This window comes from Mytilus galloprovincialis, chromosome 6 (assembly GCF_965363235.1).
Source record: "Mytilus galloprovincialis chromosome 6, xbMytGall1.hap1.1, whole genome shotgun sequence".
In the NCBI taxonomy this organism is placed as follows: Eukaryota; Metazoa; Mollusca; class Bivalvia; order Mytilida; family Mytilidae; genus Mytilus; species Mytilus galloprovincialis.
The window spans coordinates 19853348-19879841 of NC_134843.1; the positions used below are offsets into that span (position 1 = coordinate 19853348).

At 33.9% G+C, this 26494-nt stretch overlaps 1 protein-coding gene across 1 annotated transcript; it reads left to right on the forward strand.

The window, feature by feature from the left end:
* The first annotated feature begins 5699 nt into the window (after positions 1 to 5699).
* On the forward strand, positions 5700 to 26492 carry LOC143079157 (death effector domain-containing protein-like). Its single transcript, XM_076254375.1, has 4 exons — positions 5700 to 6057; positions 10781 to 10996; positions 11768 to 12019; positions 26194 to 26492. Exons 1-4 carry the CDS (start codon positions 5754 to 5756, stop codon positions 26301 to 26303), a joined length of 882 nt encoding a protein of 293 aa, XP_076110490.1. The 5' UTR covers positions 5700 to 5753; the 3' UTR covers positions 26304 to 26492.
* The last annotated feature ends 2 nt before the right edge of the window (positions 26493 to 26494 follow it).

Consider the following 26494-nt stretch of genomic DNA (forward strand, 5'->3'; position numbering starts at 1 on the left):
GACCAACGATAATCTCTAATTACCGCTATTTTCCCTATGATGACATTGTTAATTTCATTGACTTTATCTTGTCTTTCCTATGTTTCAACACAAGTTGCAGTTCTGAAAGACTGACACATAACTGTATTGTGGGTTGGTTGAGGGCTAACAATTGTTTATATAAATAGAGCCTCTCAAGAGCCTGTATCGCTCACCTGACTCTATTTGGGTTTTTGAAATCATATTAAAAAAGATAAAATTTGGCTACAAAGTAACAACACCTGGCAAGCACCTCATAAATGAAATGAACATTCGTGCTAAGTTTGGTTTCATTCAATTCAGTGGTTCTCTAGAAGAAGACTTTTGTATGCATTTCCAATAGGTCCTATGTAAAACTAAGCCCCCCGCTGTCGGCCATCTTGGATGTTGGATTGGAGACATAGTAACAACACTTGGTCAGTATCTCATAAGGAACATTCATGCTATGTTTGGTTTCATTCCATTCAGTGGTTCTCTAAAAGAAGTCATTTGTATGCATTTCCCATATAGGGTCCTATGTTAAACTAAGTCCCCCCACTGGCGGCCATCTTGGATGTTGAATCGGCTACAAAGTAACAACACTTGGTCAGCATCTCATAAGGAACATTCATGCTGTTTTTGATTTCATTCCATTCAGTGGTTCTCTAAAAGAAGACATTTGTATGTATTTCCCATAGGGTCCTATGTTGAACTAAGTCCCCCCTACTGGCACCCATCTTGGATGATGGATCGGCTACAAAGTAACAACACTTGAACAGTACCTCATAAGGAACGTTCATGCTATGTTTGGTTTTATTCCATTCAGTGGTTCTCTAAAAGAAGTCATTTGTATGCATTTCCCATATAGGGTCCTATTTTAAACTAAGTCCCCCACTGGGGGCCATCTTGGATGTTGAATCGGCTACAAAGTAACAACACTTGGTCAGCATCTCATAAGGAACATTCATGCTATTTTTAATTTCATTCCATTCAGTGGTTCTCTAAAAGAAGACATTTGTATGTATTTCCCATCGGGTCCTATGTTGTACTAAGTCCCCCCACTGGCAGCCATCTTGGTTGATGGATCGGCTACAAAGTAACAACACTTGGTCAGCACCTCATAAGGAACATTCATGCTATGTTTGGTTTCATTCCATTCAGTGGTTCTCTAAAAGAAGTCAGTTGTATGCATTTCCCTTAGGGTCCTATGTTATACTAAGTCCCCAACTGGTGACCATCTTCGATGATGGATCGGCTACAAAGTAACAACACTTGGTCAGCACCTCATTAGGAACATTCATGCTATGTTTGGTTTCATTCCATTCAGTGGTTCTCTAAAAGAAGTCATTTGCATGAATTTCTCATAGGGTCCTATGTTAAACTAAGTCCCCCGCTGGCGGCCATCTTGGATGATGGATCGGCTACAAAGTAACAACACTTGGTCAGCACCTCATAAGGAACATTCATGCTATGTTTGGTTTCATTCCATTCAGTGGTTCTCTAAACGAATTAATTTGTATGCATTTCCCATAGGGTCCTATGTTAAACTAAGTCCCCCCGCTGACGGCCATCTTGGATGATGGATCGGCTACCAAGTTACAACACTTGGTCAACACCTCCTAAGGAACATTCATGCTATGTTTGACCAGTCTCATTCCATTCAGTGGTTCTCTAATGGAAGTCATGTGTATGCATTTCCCATAGGGTTCTATGTTAAACTAAGTCCCCCGCTGACAGACATCTTGGATGATGGATCGGCTACAAAGTAACAACACTTGGTCAACATCTCATAAGGAACATTCATGCTATTTTTGATTTCATTCCATTCAGTGGTTCTCTAAATGTAAAATGTTAACGACGACGACGACGGACGACGGATGCCAAGTGATGAGAAAAGCTCACTTGGCCCTTCGGGCCAGGTGAGCTAAAAAAGAAGATGTGGTATGAATGGTAATGAGACAAATTTCCACAAGAGACCAAAATGACACAGAAATTAACAACTATAGGTCACCGTACGGCTTTCAACAATGAGCAAATCCCATACTGCATAGTCAGCTATAAAAGGCCCCGAAATGACAATGTAAAACAATTTCAAACGAGAAAACTAACGGCCTAAATTATATATAAAAGATGAACGAAAAACAAAAATGTAACACATTAACAAACGACAACCACTGAATTACAGGCTCCTGACTTGGGACAGGCACATACATACAGAATGTTGCGGGGTTAAACATGTTAGCGGGATCCCAACCCTCCCCTAACCTGGGACAGTGGTATAACAGTACAATATTAGAAAGAAATATAAAAATCAGTAGAAAAAGGCTTAACTCATCAGATGGATAAAAATACAAGGGGACATGGACAGGTACTTGTACATCCCAATAACAAAATTAAAAGACACTAGGTACAGATTTGAGAGTACTCGCAGTTAACTTACTGCTAATTCAAAGGCTCTAATAACTAACAAAAGTCATGCATATTACCCGTCTTGTCATTCTTTCTTCGAGCCTGAAATTTAGTGGTTGTCGTAAATTAAAGTTGCTGTTAGTCGTATTTGTTTTTCGTTAATCGTTTTTCTCTTTTGAATTGTTTTACATTTGTCATTTCGGGGCATTCTATAACTTTCTATGCACTATTGAGTATGTTGAACGCCGTCCGACAGGGTTTGCGAAAAATACGGTCAATTCTACTGTCGATCATGCCAGCTGTTAATACCGGTAAATATTGGTAAATGTGATCAATACTGAAGTCAGCCAAATACTGGTCAACTGAAGAAAATGCTACCAAAAAACAAGATTCTCCCCCGGGCCTATATCAACAGGATAATGCAGCATTCTATGGAGATGTAAAGAGAAGTCACGACCATGATTGACCATTGGTTCGACATCAAAGATCAAAAGAACAACGAGTAAAATATAGATAAGATAACTAAACGAACAATTCAAGTTGAATATAGATATATAAAAAGGGAAATAAGCCCAGGCTGTACACCCTGTGTGATAAAGATGTTTTTGTAATGGAGGCGATAAGCCTACTCCACAAAAAAGTATATTGATATTTCAAAGATAATATTAGTCATTTAAATTTTTTTTATCATTAAATTCTAAATAAACAGGGTTCCAGGAAATGGTCTAGATCTCTTATGGGTTTGTGTTCAAGAAACACAAATACAAACTTTTCCTAATAACACAAATTGTTAACGCTGCTTTCATTATCATACACTGCTAAAAAAAACTCGTTTCGCAAATCGGCATATTCTGGGCATTCTAACAACACATGTTTTTCATATTCAATTATTGCTATAAATGATAACTTTTTACCACAATTAAAACAAACCTTTCATTTCTATCTATACCTTTATATTTGCCATTTTCAATTCTAATATTGGACAAACACCTGCTCTAAATTTAGCATAATATGCACTTCTGTATTTACCAGACAGATATTTTTTTGTAATATTCTTTACAAACCACAAAAATGTCAGCATTCAGCTTATAAGCTAACTAAACCTTTAAACAGACTTATTTGGAAAGGATATAGATACGATACTGTTCTCAGTCATTAAGTATTGCATATTTTGGTATTAATATTGATTCACTCTATGGTCTTTGCATCGGAAATAACACATTTATTCTAGTTGTTGGCATGATACGGGTCATGTTCTTCTCATCTATTTATGATGGTCTGATACTAAACCCCAAACGGGAGGGGAAGACATAATCATGTCAGTAACTGCTAGTAGTCCTTTGCTTATTTATGTATCATTGTCAAATTCTCACAAACATGTTTAACCCCGCCACATTTTTGCGCCTGTCCCAAGTCACGAGCCCAGTCTGGCCTTTGTAAATCTTGTGTGGTGGTGTTTTTTTTTAAATTTTAGTTCATTTATATGTTTTGGAGTTTAGTGTGACGTCCATTAATTCAATTTCACTGTACTTTGGTCGGGTTGTTGTCTCTTTGACATATTCCTCATTTCCATTCTCAATTTTATTGTAATTATACTTTGATATTTTTCTGTTACATAACTTATATTGGATTTAAATTAATTAGTTACTATTAGTTTTATAGTTTAGTTACAAACAATATTCTTTAGGCATGAAAATGAACCAGTGAATACGAATACAAAAGTTTTATTTTGAGTCGGTTTCCATATAACAATACAAATATATATTAGCTCTTTAAAAAAGCTTTTTACCGAATATAAAATAACATAAACACAACATTAAAACACACAACATGCAGACAAAATATATAACAGCACAGGCATATTGAAAAACATGCAAAGCACTACTAAATTACATATTTAAACAAGCCAATGCTGAGGCACACCTAAAATTTAACCACAACTAAAATTAAGCACAAATAAAAATATAGCTCACATGCAAACATTTAAGGCATACAAGCATGTTAGAGCAACTTTTAAATAATGAAAAAGGACGCCTCCGGGTGCGGGAATTTCTCGCTACATTGAAGACCTGTTGGTGACCTTCTGCTGTTGTTTTTTTTCTATGGTCGGGTTGTTGTCTCTTTGGCACATTCCCCATTTCCATTCTCAATTTTATTATCTACATGCAGAACAACAACATATTGAACCATTCCAAGACTGTATAAGGCTCTTTGATTGAGAAAAAATGTTTTCGGTCCAGAAATGGTCAGGTAGGCTGTTCCACAGAGTAGCAGCTACAAATATAAAACTTTTCTTACCAAACTGTGTAGTTTTTACATGTGGTATATCCTGTATATTGCTATACCTTGAAGAATATTTACAATCTTTTACATTTAATAAATCATGTAAACAGACAGGTGCTAATTTATTGACTATATTAAAAGTTTCAATAGCCATTGATCTTTGCCGTGTCTTTTAATATGCAGTGTTGGCATCCTAGAGGGGGGATAGGACCTTTATCGGGACTCCGGGATCGGGTGTTTTTAAGCTCGGGATTTCGGGATTGACCCTTTCGGGATCCGGGAATAGTTTTTTTCGGATTTCGGGACATCGGGATTTACTATATTTAAATTCGGGACCTCGGGAATTCGTTTTTTTAAGTCCGGGATTTCGGGATCAGGACCCCTCCTATCCCCCCTCATCCTAGCCTTTCCAAGCAACTGTTGGTATGAGCTTGAATGGTCTTCGTACACAAACCTTAGTGCTCTTTCTTGCACTTTTTCTAAAAAAAAATTCTCGGCACAAAAGTGCCATGCCAAAGGGCAGAAATTGAAATTTGACAAAATAAATGTATGGAAAATAGTATGAGCTTACTTAGCTTGTTCAAATAGGCTCCCAAACGTTTCAAAATATTTAGTTGCTGAGATGTCTTCCTGCATATTTTACCAATATGAATATTAAAATTTAGCTGATAATCTATGTCAATGCCAAGTAATTTGACAGTTGACAAAAATAGAAAGAAGAGAAAATAGGCAAAAGAAATAAACTTGAGCCGAAAAATAGCCGCAGTCTTTAGAATAATGGGCAAAATTAACACAGAATAGAGAAATTGATAACAAAAAAAGAAGAAGAGGAAATTGAAGTGAAAGACTTCAATACCCTCATATATTGGTTTGCTTCATATATAACTTTTTTTCTAAAAAAATCTAAAATCATGGTAAATTCACGGATTTTTGGAGGATCCCGTCATTGGTTTTGATACTTTATTAGAAAGTTTTTAGAACGTTTGTGGTCATTCAATTTTTATGAGCGCACTGACAGCTGCAGTTTGACACCGAGTTAGTAAAAAAATCTCAAGAATCGAAAAATGGCGATGGATAAACCCAGTACCTCCACTGAAAATGACTTTGATTCACTAACTCTGCATGATATGTTTAGAACAATTGGTGACCAAATGACACCTCGAGATGTCAAAGTCTTGAAATTTATATACAGTGGCATAATGGCAGATGATATTTTGCGAAAAGTGTACGATGGTTTCTCGTTTCTTTTAGCGTTAGAGAAAATGGATAGAATCGATGAAACGAACTTCAAACATATTTTAGATCTCTTACGAATTATTACACGACATGACTTAACACCTTATGTCACACTTAAACGTAGGAAAACTGGTATGTGATTGATATTGTAAAATGTTGACAGTATGTGGTCCATTTCTAATTTTCTTTCAAGATCATTACCTCATCTACATCTACGCTATGTCGTCACTCGAAAAGGGTACTCCGACCCATCACTCAAGTATGGTTTAACTTTTGACGTCCTCCAACATGACAATAAACTTTCTATATTTACAAACAATGGTTCCAAAGTTGTGCTAAAAATTTATATACAGGTGCAGGTTAAAAACATTTTCCACTAGTATCGATTGACTGTGTTGCTAGCCACAACAGAGGAGCTTGGTGAGTTTGGTCTTGAATCCCTCACTGCTCTCGATCTCTAATAGTTCATCAGGTAGTTTATTCCAGTCTCTGATGGTCCTAGGGAAAAAGCTGTATTTGTAGATATATTTGTTTGGCCTGATATGTACGTATCTTTTAGTGTTCGGTTGATGGAGTCTCGACGTTCTTCTTGGTTTTATAATGTGCGTTGGAATAGGTATAGCAACTCTTTCATGGATGGCTTTATGAAAGAGCGTTATACGTGCTATTTTTCTTCTTATTTCTAGTGGTGTTAGATTTAGTTCTTCTAGAAGAGTTGTTACTGTTCCAGGCTCTCTTGAGTAATTGCTTTTGATAAAGCGTGCTGCACGGCGTTGGACCATCTCAATCTGATATATATGTTTTTGTAGGTGAGGGTCCCATGCACTGCAAGCGTACTCAAGGTGCGGTCGGACAAGGGCAAGATATGCTTGTTTTTTTACTTCCTCTGGACATGATCCAACATTTCTTCGTATGAAGCCTAGTGCTCAAACCTCAATCAATGCCATCAAACCATTCTGTACAGTATTAAGGAGCAAATGTGTTGCTATCCTTTATCACTTCTCTTACTGAAGATAGTCCAGTCAACAGTTTTTTTTTCCATTTCCAACCTTATAAATTTTGTTTGTTTAAATTTAATGTTTTCTATACAATGATACAAGTACATTGTAGATTATATAATTAGGCCATTGTTTTTGGGGAAAGACAGCTTCAAGCCGTCAATTCCCTAATGGGGTTGGCTAGATTATCATTCCCTCACGTCAATCATTTTGTTTGGATAGTTTGGAAACCCCCTCAAAATGTCATACTGAAATTGATGACAAGGAGAACAGATTGACTTTAAATACATTTTTTACACATTTCCCTTCCGTATCTCATGAAATTATCGTATAATGAGCTTTCCCTTACACTATATACGTTTCTTTTACAGTCCGGAAAAATCAGTATTACGAAATATTCTAAATATATCTAACCTAGTGACGTCATTGTTGGAATGCCGACCTACACAGGGATCAGGGCTCACATTACCAGGCGACTTGGGCGAAGAAGTCGCCCTCCCGACCGTCACTTCGCTTTCCCCGACCCCCAAAAGCGAAAACAAGTCGCCCTGTTCTTGACGAAAGTCGCTTTCAGTCGCTTCTGTCATCGGAAATTTTCAATTTTTACCAAGTTGATGAAACATCAATTTTTTACTGATAATTAAAGAAATTCAGACATAAACTATTCATTATCTTTAGAAAAGAGGTTGATTCATTGTCTTCGCAGTGTGTATCAGGTTATTTGATAAAAAAAACTTTTTATCACTTCGTGCATTTTCGCAAGTTCCGGTGCTTGTTACTCGAAAACATACATCAACCTAAATTTCGGCGGCAAAATAAGTTTGTTACTTCATTTAAACGTGATAAAAGTTGCCTCCAGTAAATGTTTAATCCATTTATTGCATTAAAACCGTCATGTTTCTTTCCAAATAACTTTGTCAAACATCGTTTATTTTTGTAAATTTTTTTGCATTCGTCCGCCATTGACCGATTTCTAAACTACGGATCTGAACCGGACCAGCTATGACCGAAATCCGTACTTTTACAATAATTACTACGGACGCACGGATGGAACAGCTGACAGAAGAATATTGATCCCAAAGGGAAAAATTACGCATCCCACACGCATTACGAGACTTTTGGTTACATCTAATTGATTGGTGTATATAATTCCCTATATTTTTTTATGAATGTTTCAAACTATTGATTAAAGTTGCTTAACTCTGAGACTATTATACTAATATCAATATATTATGGCCCAGCTTAATAACTTTTATATTTTTTTTATGAGAAACACTGAATTTCATACACAAGATAATTTTTAATTAAATTGTAATTGATATAATTTCTTTACATTTTTTAAAATAATTTTTTTTTTTTAGTGCTAGATATTTAGTTGGTTAGTTTCTCACAAGAACCTTAGTAAAACTTAAACAACTTTTAATTTCAAATGTTACTTTAATTGTAATTTTTTACTCATATGAATTGAACAACATAAAAAGAACATTATTTACATATGGCCCTTTATACTATTGTAAAATCCAAACATTGTAGCGCACCCGCGCGAATGAGCACTTCTCTTTCAAATCTCACCACTTCTCCCTATCAGTTTCAAAAAGAGAAATCACTTCTCCCTATAATTCTGAAGTAGTGTGAGCCCTGAGGGATATCCTTTATTCATTATAAAAATCATTCGCAGTATTTGTATACTAATTTAAAATCCGTATTTGTTAAATGTAAACCTAATGATGTTTGCTGTAGTGTAGATGATTCACACTCCAACATGCAATGCTTTAATCTGAGGCTATAATCAGATAATTTGTAGGTCAACTTTCGCGGTAAACAATGTCAATGGGGATACAGTGTACATGAGATAGGAGAGAGAAACGGCAGTTTTCATTGTTTCTGTGAAGTTCTGTTTTTAGAATCTTCCTCCAATTCACTAGCACCTCAATTGATGAGTAATTATACACTAAAATCAAAGTAAATGTTTATGAACACTTAAAATGTGACATTTAGTATATGATAAGTAGTCTTCTATATAAAAAAAAATTTGTGTACCAACATAATTATTGAAATGGTTAAAAAAAATAAAAAAATAAAATGTTGCTTTTTCCTATTGAGATTGGGGAGAGCAACTGCAGTTTTCATTCTTTCTGTAAAGTTATGTTTTTAGAATCTTTCTCCAATTAAGGGGCACCTCAATTGATGAGTAATTACCCACTGAAATGAAAGTTTATGTATCTGAACACTAAAAATGTCACATTAAGTATATATATGATAAGTAGTCATCAATTAAAAAATAATTTTGCGTACCAACATAATTATTGTAGTGGTCATTTTTTTTTCATTTTTTTTTTAAAATATTGCTTTTAAAGCTATTTATTCATGAATTTTACAGATATATCAAAATGTGGGATCTGGAAACAAACTTCACACAGCTTATATCAATCATATTTGATTTTATAAGTACATGTATCCCTGTGATGAGAGTTGTAACTAGGAAATTTATCAATGAAAAATTAAAACTGAATAGATTTTTCAGTCCTCACTTTCTTGAGAATACTGTCACAAAATATTGAGGATGGTCTAAGCCTGCCGTTCAGTTGTACATAATTGAAATTCTAAAATATATTGTAGTAGTTGTTAAATTCAATTGAATTTTAGATAATTAACTCCCAACTTTAATTAAATGTTTTGATTTTGAAGGTGCACATCTCATTGGTCCAAATTGTCTCTATGACGAATTCTTGACTAACGAAATGAAATAACAATAAACAACAATTAGTTTCATTATTGTCAGCGTCTCTATATGTTCTAGCTGTTCTTTTGCTCATTCTTTGTATGTAGACTATCAAAAGATACCCCCCTAAAAATTGAAACAATGGCCGTCTTTTCCCTCAGAGCTCTTCAGCTCTTTGATTTTAAAGTTAAAATTGACTCACATTTTATCATGTTGGGCATTTTGTAGCTGACCTAAGGCTATTGGTTTTGCTCATTGTTGAAGGCAAATCAAAGGCATATGGTTGCTTGAATGTTCTTCAATCTTCAATCTTTGTCTTGATGACAGGGTACTCTCTCTTGTAAAATATCCTCTCTTGTAAAATCCATGTCATTTTGGCCATTTCACATGCTTTTTATAGCAATCAATAAAAATTAAACTGTACCAGTTTCAAATAGAATTTTTGTATGCCCTAAAATACATGTATATAAACTTCAAATAAAATTTCTGGAAAAATGACAATTTGTTCGCTTTGACTAGTCCATGTTCATATATTCTTTCTTATATCATATATATTGTATATAATTTTGACATATATTTTCTTCTCTTAACGGCAGTCCTTTGTAATGGCAGTCTAATCAAGAAATCAACCTAATATAACATGTATAAAAAAAAAAACTTTCCATGCATTCGAAGCTGGCCTGAATGGTGATAGGTATTTTTTTTTAAAAGATAAGCCGGTGTGGTATGATATGCATTGTACATGTATATCAAAATTCAAATCAGTTGATTACCGGTACCCTTAAAAACAATCTTGTCATCTGATAGTGATACACAGTTGTACATGTGAGTCACTTCTTTGATATATACTGTTACATTTTAGTATTTATCATGTTCATAAAATAAGAAAGAAAAATATTGATGGTACAAGATATTATTTTCACTGATATTATTGCAGAACCTGTTGAATTTTAAAGTGTATTTACATTTATGTTAATTTTGATAATGCCTATAGATTTTTGGGGAATGAAACCTCTGAATTTGTTTTTTATGAAAAACCTACATGTTCATGTACATTTATAAATGGATTTTATCATTGTTCATATATATATATCCAAAACATAATATATGTATTGTCTTGTTTTTCTGTTGTCAGTTTTCCCTGATCCTGTATCAGACTATTTAGAGAGGACAAATGAAACATGTTGCCAGCAAGATCCATCCCAACCTCAAGCGAAAAAGAGAAGAAAGAGTTATACATATAAAAAGAAATCACGCAGGCTATCTACCTCTATCAGTACACAAGCTACAACAAATGAGGAAGTAACAGAAAGTCAAAAAGCCATAGATGCTAAACAAAAAGTAACATGTGGTATGTGGTAAACTATTCACAACTTCAACTCCAAACATGTATGTGCTCTCGGAATCAAACTAAGTTATGTTATGGGGGTGCTCCTCCCCACTTGCATATTTGGTATCTCCCATGGATTTATAGAACCACTCTTGATTTTTTCAGCTTAAACCTTCAATTGGCTTGAATATTTGGATAAGTTAAAAGCATTTGAGTATAAATTAACCATTAAAATAATTACATTATATTGTCTTAAAGCATAACCCTTTGAAATTGTTTTGTTTTGACTCCTGGTGCTTGGCTTGTAATATGTATTGAATATACAGTATGTATGAGGTTAGATACACATTTATATTTTGTTGCATGGAAAAAATTAGTGTTCAAGTGACAATTATGGATCTTAAAACAAATAACTGATCAGTGAAGTCTCGTTCCCCTTGTATCTACTAGAATTGCCATTACATTTAAACTTGCAAGTTAGTAAACTGGAAGCAATAATGTTGTTATACATTTGGTTTTGATCAAAACTATGACAAAGTCAATAAGTCTGTCTATAAATGATGTTGCAGGATTTTATGCTTTGTTAGGTACATTTGTACAATGTACATTAATTCCCTCCACCAGTAATCATAAAGCTTATATTCCATAAAAAAAAATTTTATGAAAGAACAAATAGCGTACAAAAAGAGTCCTCACATCCCAAAAGTACCTGTTAAACATTGACATTACATTTATGTATGACTTTTAAATGATCAGATGATAGTGTTTTGTATTTCTTTCATTACTTTGCAGATATCAAATTACGAGTTAGAGCTGAATACGAGACACATGACTCGGCCCTTGTAAATGTGACATCTACCAAACCAACAGAATTAGAGAGACAATTAGAACGATTCACCCAGGCAGATACAATTCTCAAGTCTAGAGATATTGGCTCTATAGTGTGTGATATAAGTTTTTCTGAACTTACTTACTTAGATGCTTTCTGGAGGGATTATATTGATGGATCACTTTTAGAGGCTCTTAAAGGGGTATTTATTACAGGTGAGTATAAAAATATGGAATTGAAAGGATCTAAAAGGGTTATTTAAAACAGGAAGGATACATGTATTAAGTCTTTCACTTCTAAAGGCTTTTAAAACATGAATAATTAGAACAGGGAGATATAGATGTAATGTAGAAATAAAACATTTATTGGGCATCTGAAATTTTCAAAGTAAATATACTTGTAGCTTGAATTCTACTGACAACATTTATTTACATATAAAGAAAAGATGCGATATGATTGCCAATGAGACAACTCTCCACACGAGACCAAATTTAAATGACAAAGAATTTAACAGCTATAGGTCACTGTATGGCCTTTAACAATGAGCAAAGCCCATTACGCTTAGCATTAAAAGGGCCCAAAATCACAAATGTAAAACAATTCAACTAACAGCATAACACATGTCTGTAAAAAAAAATCTTTGAAACAGATCAGTGAAGGATGAATCACTTTACTTCTGCCTTATATTTGTCAAATATCATATTTGGTTGTATCAATATTGCCATATCTCTTTTCAATGGAGATTAGTTTGCACTGAAACTTCAATCATGGTTCGTTGATTTTAGAAGTTTTGCACAATTTACATTAAACTGTTGCCATTGGAACTTCAACATTTTCATTATACTACAAAGTACAATGTATCAAAACTGCATGTATACATGCTCAACATGTCTCTTTGTCACCAGTTGATTTTGAATATTAATTTGAAAAGAACTGCAATGAACAGTGTTTGTAACAAGTAGAATTCAAGTTCACAAATTGAGACTCTCATAAAATTATCTCCATGAATGGATTTATGTATGGTACCGTTTCACTCTGAAAAAACTGTCAGGTAGACAGACTTGTGAGCAAACATGCTGAAAAATAACAGACAGATAAACATCTAGTAAAAAGTAAAGGGTATCTATAACAAAGCAAGGTCCTTGATTACATGTGGGTGGTAGCAAAATTATATAGTTAACTTCATTGATTTAAACATTGTATAACCATGATAACTAATTGGTAAATCCTACATGTATACAAGCATGTTTATGAAAAGGAATGTTTTTACTCAGCATACAAAGAAACACATCTGGAAAAGCGCCTATACCTATTTAACATTCAATGTAGAATGTAGTTGGATATGAAGCAATCAAGCTGTTAGTCGTTTACTTTATCATATATATGTTAAGCTTCTTTGAGACAGGTAGATGTACAGGAAACAAGTTGACTTAAAAAAAAATGACTTACGTGTCCCCGTCTTTCCACCAACAATACAGTAAGGTCCACATTTAATGGTCGCACATTTTCTCTAAATTTTGAAACTGATATTACTTGAAAAACAAACAGTATTATTTATTTACTCACATGAAACAAACCGGGATGCGGTATTCAGTACGTAGGTGAAACTGGGCGATATTTATCTAAACGCACGCAAGAACACCTGTATCGTTTTAAAAGACCCAATAAATTCAAAAGTATCATTTATCAACATCTTAAGAAGCACAGTCATCCTATTAAATATTTAACAGTTCAACCTTTAGAAGTAGTAAATAAGCAGCCTGGTGAATCTCATTCCAAGTTTGTACGATCACGAAAAATAAATGAATTAAATTGGATTAAAAAATTACAGACAGTCTGTAGCGGATCACATCATTCAGGCATCAAATTATAAATAAGGCGATAACTCGAGTATGCGGTCTATAAGTATCTTTTATTTCTTCAAAATTACATTTAATTTTGGCTTCTTATACTTTATATCATATCAACCGATTCTCTACAATAGAATACAAATACACATAAACATACATCGTAAGTAAATATATAACTTAAAACACTAAAATCATAATACTAAACAAACAATAAGAAACACTTTCTTTCACGCTTAATGAATAACTTGTTAAATTAAAAGTTAATTGAATAAATATTACTTTATAAATACTTTTACAATTCTTCATATTTCTTCCTTAAATAAATATTGTTCTTAAAAATGTACATAAATTATCTCTTACCGATTATGATCTCTCTATAAAAATAACGATGTGTCTCCGAATATCAAATAATTTGTAATGAATAAAAACTAGACAACGTAACTAACGTACGTAAAAGGCTAAACGTCATAAAACTTTAAAAACGGGAAATATAACAATTCATAAGAGCGCAACGTTACATGTATGCGCAAATACCCAAAAATCGTATCTACAAGTATTACAAATAAAATAAATAACTTCAGTAATAATAAATGAAGTAACCCAACAATTTGGAATTACATTTCAAATCTAACACTCCCCACCATGACATTTCTTAAAATTGTCATCACACAAAAAACTAATAAAATATCAATTAATTATTGTAAATTCTATTGAGAACATTCAAGTATGCATAATTTAGTTACTGGTCTTAAAAATTTTGACTCTTTTGTTTTGATCACACAACTACGTATAAGACTATCGCGGCTCCTAATGACCTCAATTACTCGGCCCAATGGCCACTGTCCTCTCGATGTATGGTCATCTGCAACGATTACAATGTCGTCAATCTTTACATCTCGTTGTTCTCTTTGCCATTTATTTCTCTGTTGTAAAGTTGGCAAATATTCACGTAACCAACGTCTCCAGAATACATTGGCTAAGTATTGTATCTGCTTCCACCACCTTTTAGCATACACATCTTTCTCGTCAAACACCCCTTGCGGTATTGAAGTGTTGTTTTTCATTAGTAATAACATATTCGGTGTGAGAACTGGCAAATCTCGAGAATCATTACTGACTGCTGTTATCGGTCTATCATTGACGATTCTTTCGGCTTCAGCCATAAAGGTTAGTAACTGTTCATCGGTAAGCAGTTGTTCATTTGCAAGAGCTCTGAGAATTTTGCGTGTCGTACGAATCATTCTTTCCCATACACCACCACGATGACTAGCGTTTGGCGGATTGAAAGTCCAATTAATATCCTTGTGTGACATGTAACTGGATATTTTTGTTTTGTTCCATTGATCAATATATTTCCGAAGTTCCGATTCTCCACTGACAAGATTTGTCCCGTTATCACTATACACCTTTTCAGGTATGCCGCGCCTGCTCGTAAAACGTTGGAAAGCAGAAATAAAGGAATCTGTAGTCAAACTATGAGCTACTTCTATGTGAACAGCTCTTGTTGTCAGACATGTAAAAAGGCAACCGTATCTTTTAACGACTGAACGTCCAACTTTAACATTTAATGGACCAAAGTAGTCTATTCCAACAAAGGTAAATGGTGGTTTATCAGGAGTTTTCTGATCGTCTATAACAGAAGCCATCTTCTGAAAACAAAGCGGTGCTTGATATCGTCTACATCTTACACACCTGTTCAAAACTGTTCGGACAGTACTAGGTCCTTTTAAAATCCAATACTTTTCCCGTAATGATGCTAGCACTTGTGCCATTCCTGTATGACCATTTTGTTCATGAAACGACCTGATTATCAAAGTGGTCACGTGATGAGAATTTGGTATAATGACCGGACATTTGCTTAGTGACAAGTTGAGACGTCCCTTGACGCGCAATAACCCATCATGCATAACAGGATTTAAAGATGCTAAACGACTATCTTTCTTAACAGGATTTTGCTTTTCAATCATTTTGATTTCATTTAAGAATGATTCTTGTTGTACATGTATCAATATATACCTTGTTGCTTCCTGTAATTCATCAGCATTTAAGCTGTCTGTCTTTATTTCGTCGTCTCGTTTTAAGAAACGACGTATACAATATTTCTTGAAACGGATTAGCCATGCTACAGTCCGTTGTAATACTTGCCAGTTTGAAAAGTATGTAATTATATCGCGTATCGAATCAGTTGTAGTTGAGTTAATCATAACGACCCTTTTGATCTCAATGTCTTGCTCGTCTACCGTTGATACAGCTTTTGGTTTCGGCCATTCATACGAGTCATTCAACAAGAATTCTGGTCCATGGAGCCAAAATTTGATCTGTTTATTTTCTGTTGCAAGAATGCCTCTAGATGCTATGTCGGCAGGATTTGATCTTGTATCTACATATCGCCACTGACCTGGTGATGTCAACTCGTGAATGCTGCTTAATCTGTTTGCAACAAATGTTTTAAAACGACGAGATTCATTCTTAATGTATCCAAGTACTATCATAGAGTCGGTCCAAAATACTACGCTGTCAATCTTAATCTCTAATTCGTCTCTAATTATTTCGTAAAGTTTGCAAGCAACAACGGCACCTGATAACTCTAGTCTGGGAATCGTTGTCTGTTTTAATGGCGCTAAACGAGATTTTCCCAGAATAAGTGAACAGTTCACTTTTCCATTAGTGTCTACTAGACGTAAGTAAGCGCATGCTCCATAACCAATTTCAGAACCATCGCTAAATATATGAAGTTGAGCATCAGATATTTCTTTCATGTCTTTTGTCTTGAAGCATCTAGGTATTGATATATTTTCAATTTCTGGCAGTGTCGATTTCCATTTTATCCATTCTTCTTCTTTTTCTTTTGGTATAGGATCGTCCCATCCAAGCTTAATTGGCTGTTTACTTAGATCTTGTAATATAATCTTCCCTTTTAAAATGATTGGCGCTATGAGTCCCAGTGGATCAAATATCGAACTTACCGTAGAAGTTATTCCGCGTCTTGTCAGCGGCTTCTCCTCGAGTTTGACTTTATATTTGATGGCATCATCATTTACGTCCCATATTACGCCTAGTGCGCGATCGGTCGGCAAAGCTGTGTTTGACTTCAAAATTTCAACTGAAGGTGCTCGTTCCGAATTCGGTATTTCTTTTATAACGACTTTACTGTTACTTAACCACTTCGTTAATCGGAATCCACCACGTTTCATAATTTCTCGTAAATCCGTTGCAAGCTGAACGGCCCTTTCTTCCGTGTCCACTGACTTCAAGAGGTCGTCTACATAAAAGTTTCTCTCTACGGTTGATGCTATCTCTGTTTCAAATAACTCACCGTTGTCAATAGCTGTCTTTTTCAATGCGTATGCGGCACAACTGGGCGATGATGTTGCACCAAACAGATGAACCTGCATCTGGTAACATTTTGGCTGTACTTTTAAGTTTCCATTAGGCCACCATAAAAATCGTAAAGCATCACAGTCATCGTCTTTCACGCGGACTTGATGAAACATAGCCTCTATATCAGCAGCTAATGCAATGTGGTCTTGTCTAAATCTCATTAGAACTCCTACCAAGCTGTTCATAAAGTCTGGACCTTGTAATAATCGGCTATTTAGCGAAACATCTTTAAATTTGGCTGCACAGTCGAAGACTACTCTCACCTTTCCGGGTTTATGTTCATTTGTGACAGGGTGGTGTGGAAGGTACCATATGTGACTTGACTCATTACTTACATCAGTAACTTCCTTTGCATATCCTTTTTGTATATAATCACTTACCGTTGCTGTGTACATCTCATGCAGCTTCGGATCATGTGACAATTTGCGGTGTAATTGATTTAATCGAGCATGTGCTAAAGGCAAATTATTCGGCAATTTTACATTTTCATCCCGCCACGGTAATCCGAGTTTATAGTGTCCATCTTCATAGGCTATTGTTGACTCCATTGTTTTCAAGGCGCGTTTATCCTCCAGAGACATGCATACTTTCTCCGTGCTAGGCTGATCGAGAAAATCAGTGGTCCAAAGTCGCTCTAACTGCTGCTGCAAAAGTACATTATCTGCATGCTCAAAATTGATGTTAACTACATCACTGGTGCTTGTGTTGTTGATTGGTCCTCTAACGATCCATCCTAAGCGTGTTCGTACGGCATATGGCTCATGACTACGTCCTGAACGCACTTCTATGGGAATATGTGCTTCTGGTGTATCGGTGCCTATTAGAAGCAGAACTTTATTGCTGCTTATTTCTGGTATATAAATATCTGACAAGTGTTTAATACTCTTAATATCTTTATTATTTGCGGCTGAGTGTGTCGATATCGGTAGATTTTTAACTGACCATACCTTACTAAGTGTTATCGGACAGTTGCTGCCAACTGATTGTACATGTAAGTCAACCTCTTGACCTTCATGTCGGACTCGCTGTGCTGTTGCTGTTGTCATTTTAAATGTAACCGGTCTACTTTCGGTTTCTAGCATTTTTATCAAACGCTCGTCACATAACGTTTTATCCGCTCCATCATCAATCAAGGCATAAGTTTGACAAGTTTTTCCATTTGACCCTTTAACCTCGACGGGTATAATTCCTAGACAATTCTTAATAACTGTCCCGGCGGATGAACAATGGATGCCTACCTTTGTAGCCGTGTGATCAGTGTTGTTATTTTTACCCCAACTATGCATTAAAATGTGATGTTTAGAGCTACAATTTTCTACAGTACACATTTTAGCTTTTCTACAGTCCCTTGAAAAATGTTTACCCTTTAAACAATTAAAACATAGCTTAGCAGTTCTTACAAAATTGACTCTATCGATTAAACTCATAGACTTGAATTTTACACACAATTCTAAATTATTACATGTACCATTACAACAAATACATTTATGATCTTGTGTCGTAGCCTTGCTGTCATACATATTATTAGAAGCAAATGTAGATACCTTTTCTCTTGTATTCATATCAGTACGTTTGTCTATATCTTTTCTATATGTATTTGAGTTTTCTCTTACGAGATCTAGACCAAACATTGACGAAGCTAGACGAGACTTTTTATCAATAAAATTTGCTAAATCAGAAAATCTAGGTTCTCTACCATTTTCAGTAATGGAATGAGCAATATCAACCCATTTTACCCTTAAATGCATAGGTAAACGCTTTACAATTTTTCTAAGATTATCAGTATTATCTATATCAGAAACATATCCTAATTGTGATAAAGTTATCTCACACTTTTGCATTTCAAGAGCTAATTTTGAAAGTGACTCAAAATCTGACGCCTTTATCGGGGCACCATATACAAGATTTTCTATATAAGACCTAACTATCATGTGTGACCTGCCATAACGTGAGTGTAAAATAGACCTAGCACGTTCATAACCCTTTTTCTCTAACAATACACAATCTTCAATCGAAGATTTAGCCTCACCTTTACAATACTGTATTAAATAACTTAACTTTAACTGATCATCTGTAACTCTACATTCAACATTCGTTTCAAAGTTCTTTATAAATTTGCAGTAATCTGTGGGTTTTCCATCAAAAGTCAAAAGTTCAGGTTTAGGTAGATTGAATCCTTCTTGTAGTGTTGATGCTAATCTTTGGAATGCAGTATCAATGCTGCTGCTTGACTGTAAACTTCCGGCAGTGGTGCACTCTATCCTTGAAACGACATTTTCTGTACTCTTTGTTGTAACATGTTCCTTATTATTAAGTGTCTTATTTTCTGTGTTAAATGGCACGTTTATGTTTTGCTGGTTCTTAAATGTTACCTCAGTATCTTCTTCTTCTTCTTCTTGCCACACAGATTCTTCTAACTTTGCTTCTTCTAGCTGACTTTTTCTTTCTAACATCTGTTCTTTCATTTCTATTTCTCGACGAGCGCGTTCTAGTTCTTGTTTTTCTTCCATTTTCTTCACTTGAACCTCGGCCTTTAAGCGGTTGGCCCTCGCTAGCTTCAGCCTATACTGTGTTGACGATGAAGTCCGGGACACCGACGTGACACGGCTATTCTTGTCTTCTTCATCTTTTGCAATTTCTGGTTCGCGCATCCACTCATTGAATCTTTCACGAAATTCTGTAAAGTTTTTCTGTGAACTATCAAAGTTCATTTCTAGTGTTTCAAAAATATCCGAGTTTGTACACAAATCCAAACATTCCAGATGTGCAGTTTTAAATTGTTCATATCGGTCGCACAATTTTGTGAATAATGTTTTTACAGTTTTCATATTATCCCGTGAAATCATCTTTGTTTCTAATTCATTGTATAACTTAGTTAGCTGAGACAAATTAACTGTTCTTCTCTTCCGAGATTCTTCATACGCTTCTTCGCTATCCATCTTATTGGAGTAATCGAGAATTGTAGCGGATCACATCATTCAGGCATCAAATTATACATAAGGCGATAACTCGAGTATGCGGTCTATAAGTATCTTTTATTTCTTCAAAATTACATTTAATTTTTTCAAAATTACATTTAATTTTGGCTTCTTATACTTTATATCATATCAACCGATTCTCTACAATAGAATACAAATACACATAAACATACATCGTAAGTAAATATATAACTTAAAACACTAAAATCATAATACTAAACAAACAATAAGAAACACTTTCTTTCACGCTTAATGAATAACTTGTTAAATTAAAAGTTAATTGAATAAATATTACTTTATAAATACTTTTACAATTCTTCATATTTCTTCCTTAAATAAATATTGTTCTTAAAAATGTACATAAATTATCTCTTACCGATTATGATCTCTCTATAAAAATAACGATGTGTCTCCGAATATCAAATAATTTGTAATGAATAAAAACTAGACAACGTAACTAACGTACGTAAAAGGCTAAACGTCATAAAACTTTAAAAACGGGAAATATAACAATTCATAAGAGCGCAACGTTACATGTATGCGCAAATACCCAAAAATCGTATCTACAAGTATTACAAATAAAATAAATAACTTCAGTAATAATAAATGAAGTAACCCAACAATTTGGAATTACATTTCAAATCTAACACAGTCTACCCTCTCGGTCTTAATGATAATATCATGGGAATTGGCAATATATCAAGAACCGATTCTGTAAACATTTTGGATATAGTTTCTAAAACTGTTCGTAAAAATAGTTCTCATGGACGCAGAAAAAATCGCAATCAAAGAAAATTTCGGACCAACCATACAAATATTTCGGACCTAATTTCCATTTCAAAAAACAACGGCAGACATTATCTGTTAACCAAGCTTTGTTCTTTACCTATAAATAAATTAAATAAAATTTTAGAGGATTGCAACACAATTTCATATTACAGTCCTAAGTATGAAATTGTCCAAATTATAATGGCATATTGTTATTCTAAACTGTTTCCAAAAATTGATCGACCTGAAGATCATAAAAAACATTTTATTAAAATAAAGTATGTCAATAAAGGTTTTGATTTTGTAAATATTGCCGGTATTTTTAACGACCATTCTGTTAAAGACCAAATTCCTGGATATTTTGATAATACTGAACTCCCTCTCATTTGTTATATTTACAAGAAATCTACCCGAAAATATGTGTTTAATTATAGCCAATTGTGTAAAGATGTAAATATCACTGAAAATACACCTATGTCGTGTAATTGCAGTAATTCAGAATACACCTATGGACCAATTTCCCATGTTATAACAGGAGACCTTAACATCGTTCGCGACCGAGAGTTAAAATCATTCCTCAGTAAAGGACCTAAATATCGTCCCCCGTCAACTATTAACTGGAATGAGTGTCGTAATATCATCAACGACTCACTCCGCGCCTACTGTTTGAAATGGGTAAAACGGGAAAAAGCTGACAAAAAATCTTTGGACTCTTTTATTAATTCAGTAATGAAGATAGTTGATATTCGAATACAACATTTTAAAGAACATTTTACCCTCAACAAAAACTATAAAAACCCTATTTCGCGTATCAAAAATAAACTAACAGAACTAGCCAAGGAATTTGTTTTTGTCCCGGCTGATAAAGCTGCTAATAATATCATTATTGTTTGACGTAAATTTTATATAGAGGTTCTGCAAAAGGAAATCACGAATTCACCAACATTCCAACTGACTTCGTTTTCAGAAAACGACATCTGTAACAAACATAATCTTTTAGCTACTTCTTTACAAGCAGAACCAAACACAATGAAAGTCCCAACTATGTACTGGCTTCCGAAGCTGCACAAAAAACCTTACAAATATAGATTTATTTCATCTTCCAGCCATTGTTCAACTACTAAATTGTCTGTTTTACTTACTAGTACACTTGGTACAATAAAAAACCTGATAATAAATTGTTCAAATAAGGCCTTTGAAAATAGTGGAATTAATTACTTTTGGAGTGTCAAAAACTCGTTGGAAGTACTTGATAAATTGCATGCATATATTGGTGATTTTGAATCTGTTCAAAGTTTTGATTTTTCTACCCTATATACCACTTTGCCTCATATTCTTATTAAGAAAAAATTCACATCCCTAATTAACTGGGCATTTAAAAAGTCGGAATGCGAGTACATATGTTCAAACTCTTTTAGATCATTTTTTAGTAGCAATAAACAAAAGAACTATGTCAATTGGACATGCTTTGATACTATTTATGCACTTGAATTTTTACTTGATAACATTTTTGTTCGCTTTGGAGATTCCGTATATCGTCAAGTTATTGGAATTCCAATGGGGACTAACTGTGCACCACTTATTGCGGACCTGTTTTTGTATTGTTATGAGTTACAATTTATGACTAAAATTAGCAAAGACCCATCAAAACAACATTTGATACAAAAATTTAACAATACTTTTAGATATTTGGATGATATATTGGCTCTAAATAATGACGACTTCAGTATGTATACTAAAGAAATTTATCCTGTAGAACTTACTTTAAATAAAGCTAATGATAACAATGACCACTGCCCTTTCCTCGATCTTGATATCTATATCATAAACGGGAAGCTTAATACAAAAATTTATGATAAAAGAGATGATTTTTCATTTCCTATTGTTAATTATCCATTTTTGGAAAGATTAGAACTTGTTCTAAATCTTTACTTAGGCACCACCCTCCCTAACAACAGGACAGGTTAGCTACTGTTACTAAATGTATTCACACTAAAATAAAGTTCCCTATGGTTCTCATGTATGTACACATAATACACAAATAAACTGAACAAACTGGGTATATTATTGGAGCAGTTCATTCAAGAATGTATGTAATTAAGGTGTGTTGATGTGCAGGCTTTTTTAAAACATTTTGATTAGGTAAGTGGGTATTGATTCCACTAGAATGATTGACAAATGTCATTATCACTAAACAATCAGAGACAAGGTGGACCTTTAATTACAAGGCCCCACCTCCTAAACTGCCAATCAAATTGACCACATTACCTATCAACCTCAGTCTTACATAATTATACAGAGTACTCCAATATGCATCAAATTCTGAATACACAAGTATTTGACCTCATAATTGAATACACAAATTTGTATATTAGATGTTTGATATTTATAAGGATGATAGATTTATTTATTGCCAATTACTTTTGATCTACATTACATAAAGTGATTCTGTAAATTATATCTGAAAGATAAATGATTAATGGATTAACAAGATCTTAAAAAAATTAAATATGAATATATTAAATATGAATATGTAAAAGGTATTCAAGTATGGCCTATAATTTACCTGATAAATTTCCAATAATCATCTGTAATTAATCAACAATTTAGATTAGTTCACTTTTTTTTTTTTATCAGGAATTGACTTGAAACAGTTTTGAAATTTATAAACTTTTAATTATAACAAACCATTGTTTATTAGTTTATTTCCCACCAATCATTATGTCTATTTTAGTCATTTGAATTTTTATTAGAAGTATAATATATTTTTGCAATCAAGAAAGAATCCACATTTCAAAGAAATAAGTTTTTTACTTAGTTTACGTTGAAAAATAAAATTGAAAATGCCCTGTGTTGAAAAAAACTTTAAAATCTGATCAATAGGCACTCTAAAACTTTTAATTTTCAATGCCATATAACCTCGGTTTCAACTTTCAAAATGCCCCTAAACAACATTTTTAGATTATTTTTGTTGGCACTTTAAAGCTTTTAGCTGTTGATCTAGACTAAATTTATGTCTTAGAAGGATAATTGATAACATTAACTAGAAGAATTTTTGCATTTTTTTGTTTTTTTGAAACATATTCTGAACCGGCAACATAATTTCTATTAGATATAAACTGCAGTTTAAAAAAAAATTGTGCAAATTTAGAGACTCATATTATTTAATTTGAGCTCATTTTATCCTCACACTGAAAAAGCAATTATCGTTCTAAAGACCTGCTGTAAAAGCAATTTTCAGCAATAGTGCTCTATAAATGTTCATTTTTCCCCACCATACCTTGATATGAAATAATTCAAACTACTCCTCTAATCTTTCCATGAGTGATATCCATCACTTTGATTAGATGGTGACGTTCCCTTGTCACCATCTTATGGTGTTTATATATCTCAACTTGTACGATTCGCTCGTGTATGTAACAATGTATTAGATTTTAGCGAGAGAAATTTATGTATTACTGAAAAATTATTACACCAGGGTTTTCGATATCACAAACTGGTCAAAACATTTACTAAATTTTATCACCGGTATAAGGAAATAATTCGTAAATATAACTCAACATGCAGACATCTTATACGTTCAGGTATTTCACATCCAAAATTTTATGGAAATATTCTTTATAAAGCACAAAAATGTCAGTATTCTCCTCAGAAACTAACAAAACCTTTAAATAGACTTATTAAAAGGGGATATAGTTACGATACTGTTGTCAGGTCATTAAAGATTGCATATTTTGGCTTTAACATTGATTCACTGATAGGGTCTTTGCATCGGAACTAAACACATTTACTTCTAAAAAAACAGTTGTTGGCATGACACGGGTTATGTTCTTCTCATATATTTTATGATAGTATGATACTAAACCCCTAACGGGAGGGATTGTACCTGATATTCATATGATGAAGACATAATCTTTCAATCAGTTTAATTGAGGTCTGGAGCTGGCATGTCAGTTAACTGCTAGTAGTCTGTTGTTATTTATGTATTATTGTCATTTTATTTATTTTCTTTTGTTACATCTTTTGACATCAGACTCGGACTTCTCTTGAACTGAATTTTAATGTGCGTATTGTTATTCTTTTACTTTTCTACATTGGCTAGAGGTATAGGGGGAGGGTTGAGATCTCATAAACATGTTTAACCCCGCCGCAATTTTGCGCCTGTCCCAAGTCAGGAGCCTCTGGCCTTTGTTAGTCTTGTATGATTTTAAATTTTAGTTTCTTGTGTATAATTCGGAGTTTAGTATGACGTCCATTATCACTGTACTATTATGCATATTTTAGGGGCCAGCTGAAGGACACCTACGGGTGCGGGAATTCTCGCTACATTGAAGACCCATTGGTTGCCTTCGGCTGTTGTTTGCTCTATGGTCGGGTGGTTGTCGCTTTGACATATTCACCATTTCCTTTCTCAATTTTATGAGTCAGTTACCTTTTTTATGCCCCACCTACGATAGTAGAGGGGCATTATGTTTTCTGGTCTGTGCGTCCGTTCGTTTGTTCGTCCGTTCGTCTTTTCGTTCGTCCGTCGGTCCCGCTTCAGGATGAAGTTTTTAGTCAAGGTAGTTTTTGATGGCGCTGAAGTCCAATCAACTTGAAACTTAGTACATATGTTCCTTATGATATGATCTTTCTAATTTTAAAGCCAAATTAGACTTATGGCCCCAATTTCACGGTCCACTGAACATAGAAAATGAAAGTGTGAGTTTCAGGTTAAAGTTTTTAGTCAAGGTAGTTTTTGATGAAGCTGAAGTCCAATCAACTTGAAACTTAGTACACTTGTTGCTTATGATATGATCTTTCTAATTTTAAAGCCAAATTAGACTTTTGACTTCAATTTCACGGTCCACTGAACATAGAAAATGATAGTGGAAGTTTCAGGTTAAAGTTTTTGGTCAAGGTAGTTTTTGATGAAATTGAAGTCCAATCAACATGAAACTTAGTACATATGTTACCTATAGTATAATCTTTCTAATTTTAATGCCGAATTAGATTATTACCCAATTTCACGGTCCATGGAACATGCAAAAGGATAGTGCGAGTGGGGCATCTGTGTACTTTGGACACATTCTTGTTTTTAGACACATTCTTGTTATTTATATGTTTAGTTATTATGAAACAGAACAAGCTGTCAGTAACTTTATCATACTGTAAGCCAGCATATTATGGCAAGCGATTTTATGAGTAGAAAAACAAAAAGTGAATATAAATTGTTCACGAATATGTAAAACTTGGATGTCTCCTTAATAATCTACATCAAGTTCTGTAAATTGCAAAACTGAAATGCCTCAAAGTGGACTAGAAGAGGAAAACGTGAAAAAAAAGTACCGGTATATATTTACAGATTCCTCAAGACATGTAGTGGACAGAAAGTTTTCAAGGTGTTAATATCTTTATTATTTCTATTTATAGATACTTTGAAACAGGTAGTTGGACAGGAAGCTATCAAGTTGTTAGTAAGTGTTGATGAAGATGATTATGAAGCTGGAAGACTCAAGTTGTTAAAGAAACTCAATTATTAAACATAGTGAATAATTATACAACAGCGCTGAAAATTAAATACTGTCAATTTATTTATTTTTGTGGGTACCAGTTTCAGTTGATTGAGGAAGAAAAAAATGTAGTTTTTATTTCATTGATTTGCAAAAGTCTGTATATAAGCTGGTAAAAATTAAAAAACTTTTTTTTTTTTTAAATTTATATTATAGTTTAC

What these genes read in the sequence shown, in the direction of transcription:
- LOC143079157 (XM_076254375.1), top strand. Translation starts at nt 5,754, where the DNA reads ATGGCGATGGATAAACCCAGTACCTCCACTGAAAATGACTTTGATTCA. An exon ending in ACTTAAACGTAGGAAAACTG is followed by an intron (nt 6,058 to 10,780) that starts GTATGTGATTGA and finishes TTCTGTTGTCAG; the next exon opens with TTTTCCCTGATCCTGTATCA. An exon ending in TAAAGGGGTATTTATTACAG is followed by an intron (nt 12,020 to 26,193) that starts GTGAGTATAAAA and finishes TTCTATTTATAG; the next exon opens with ATACTTTGAAACAGGTAGTT.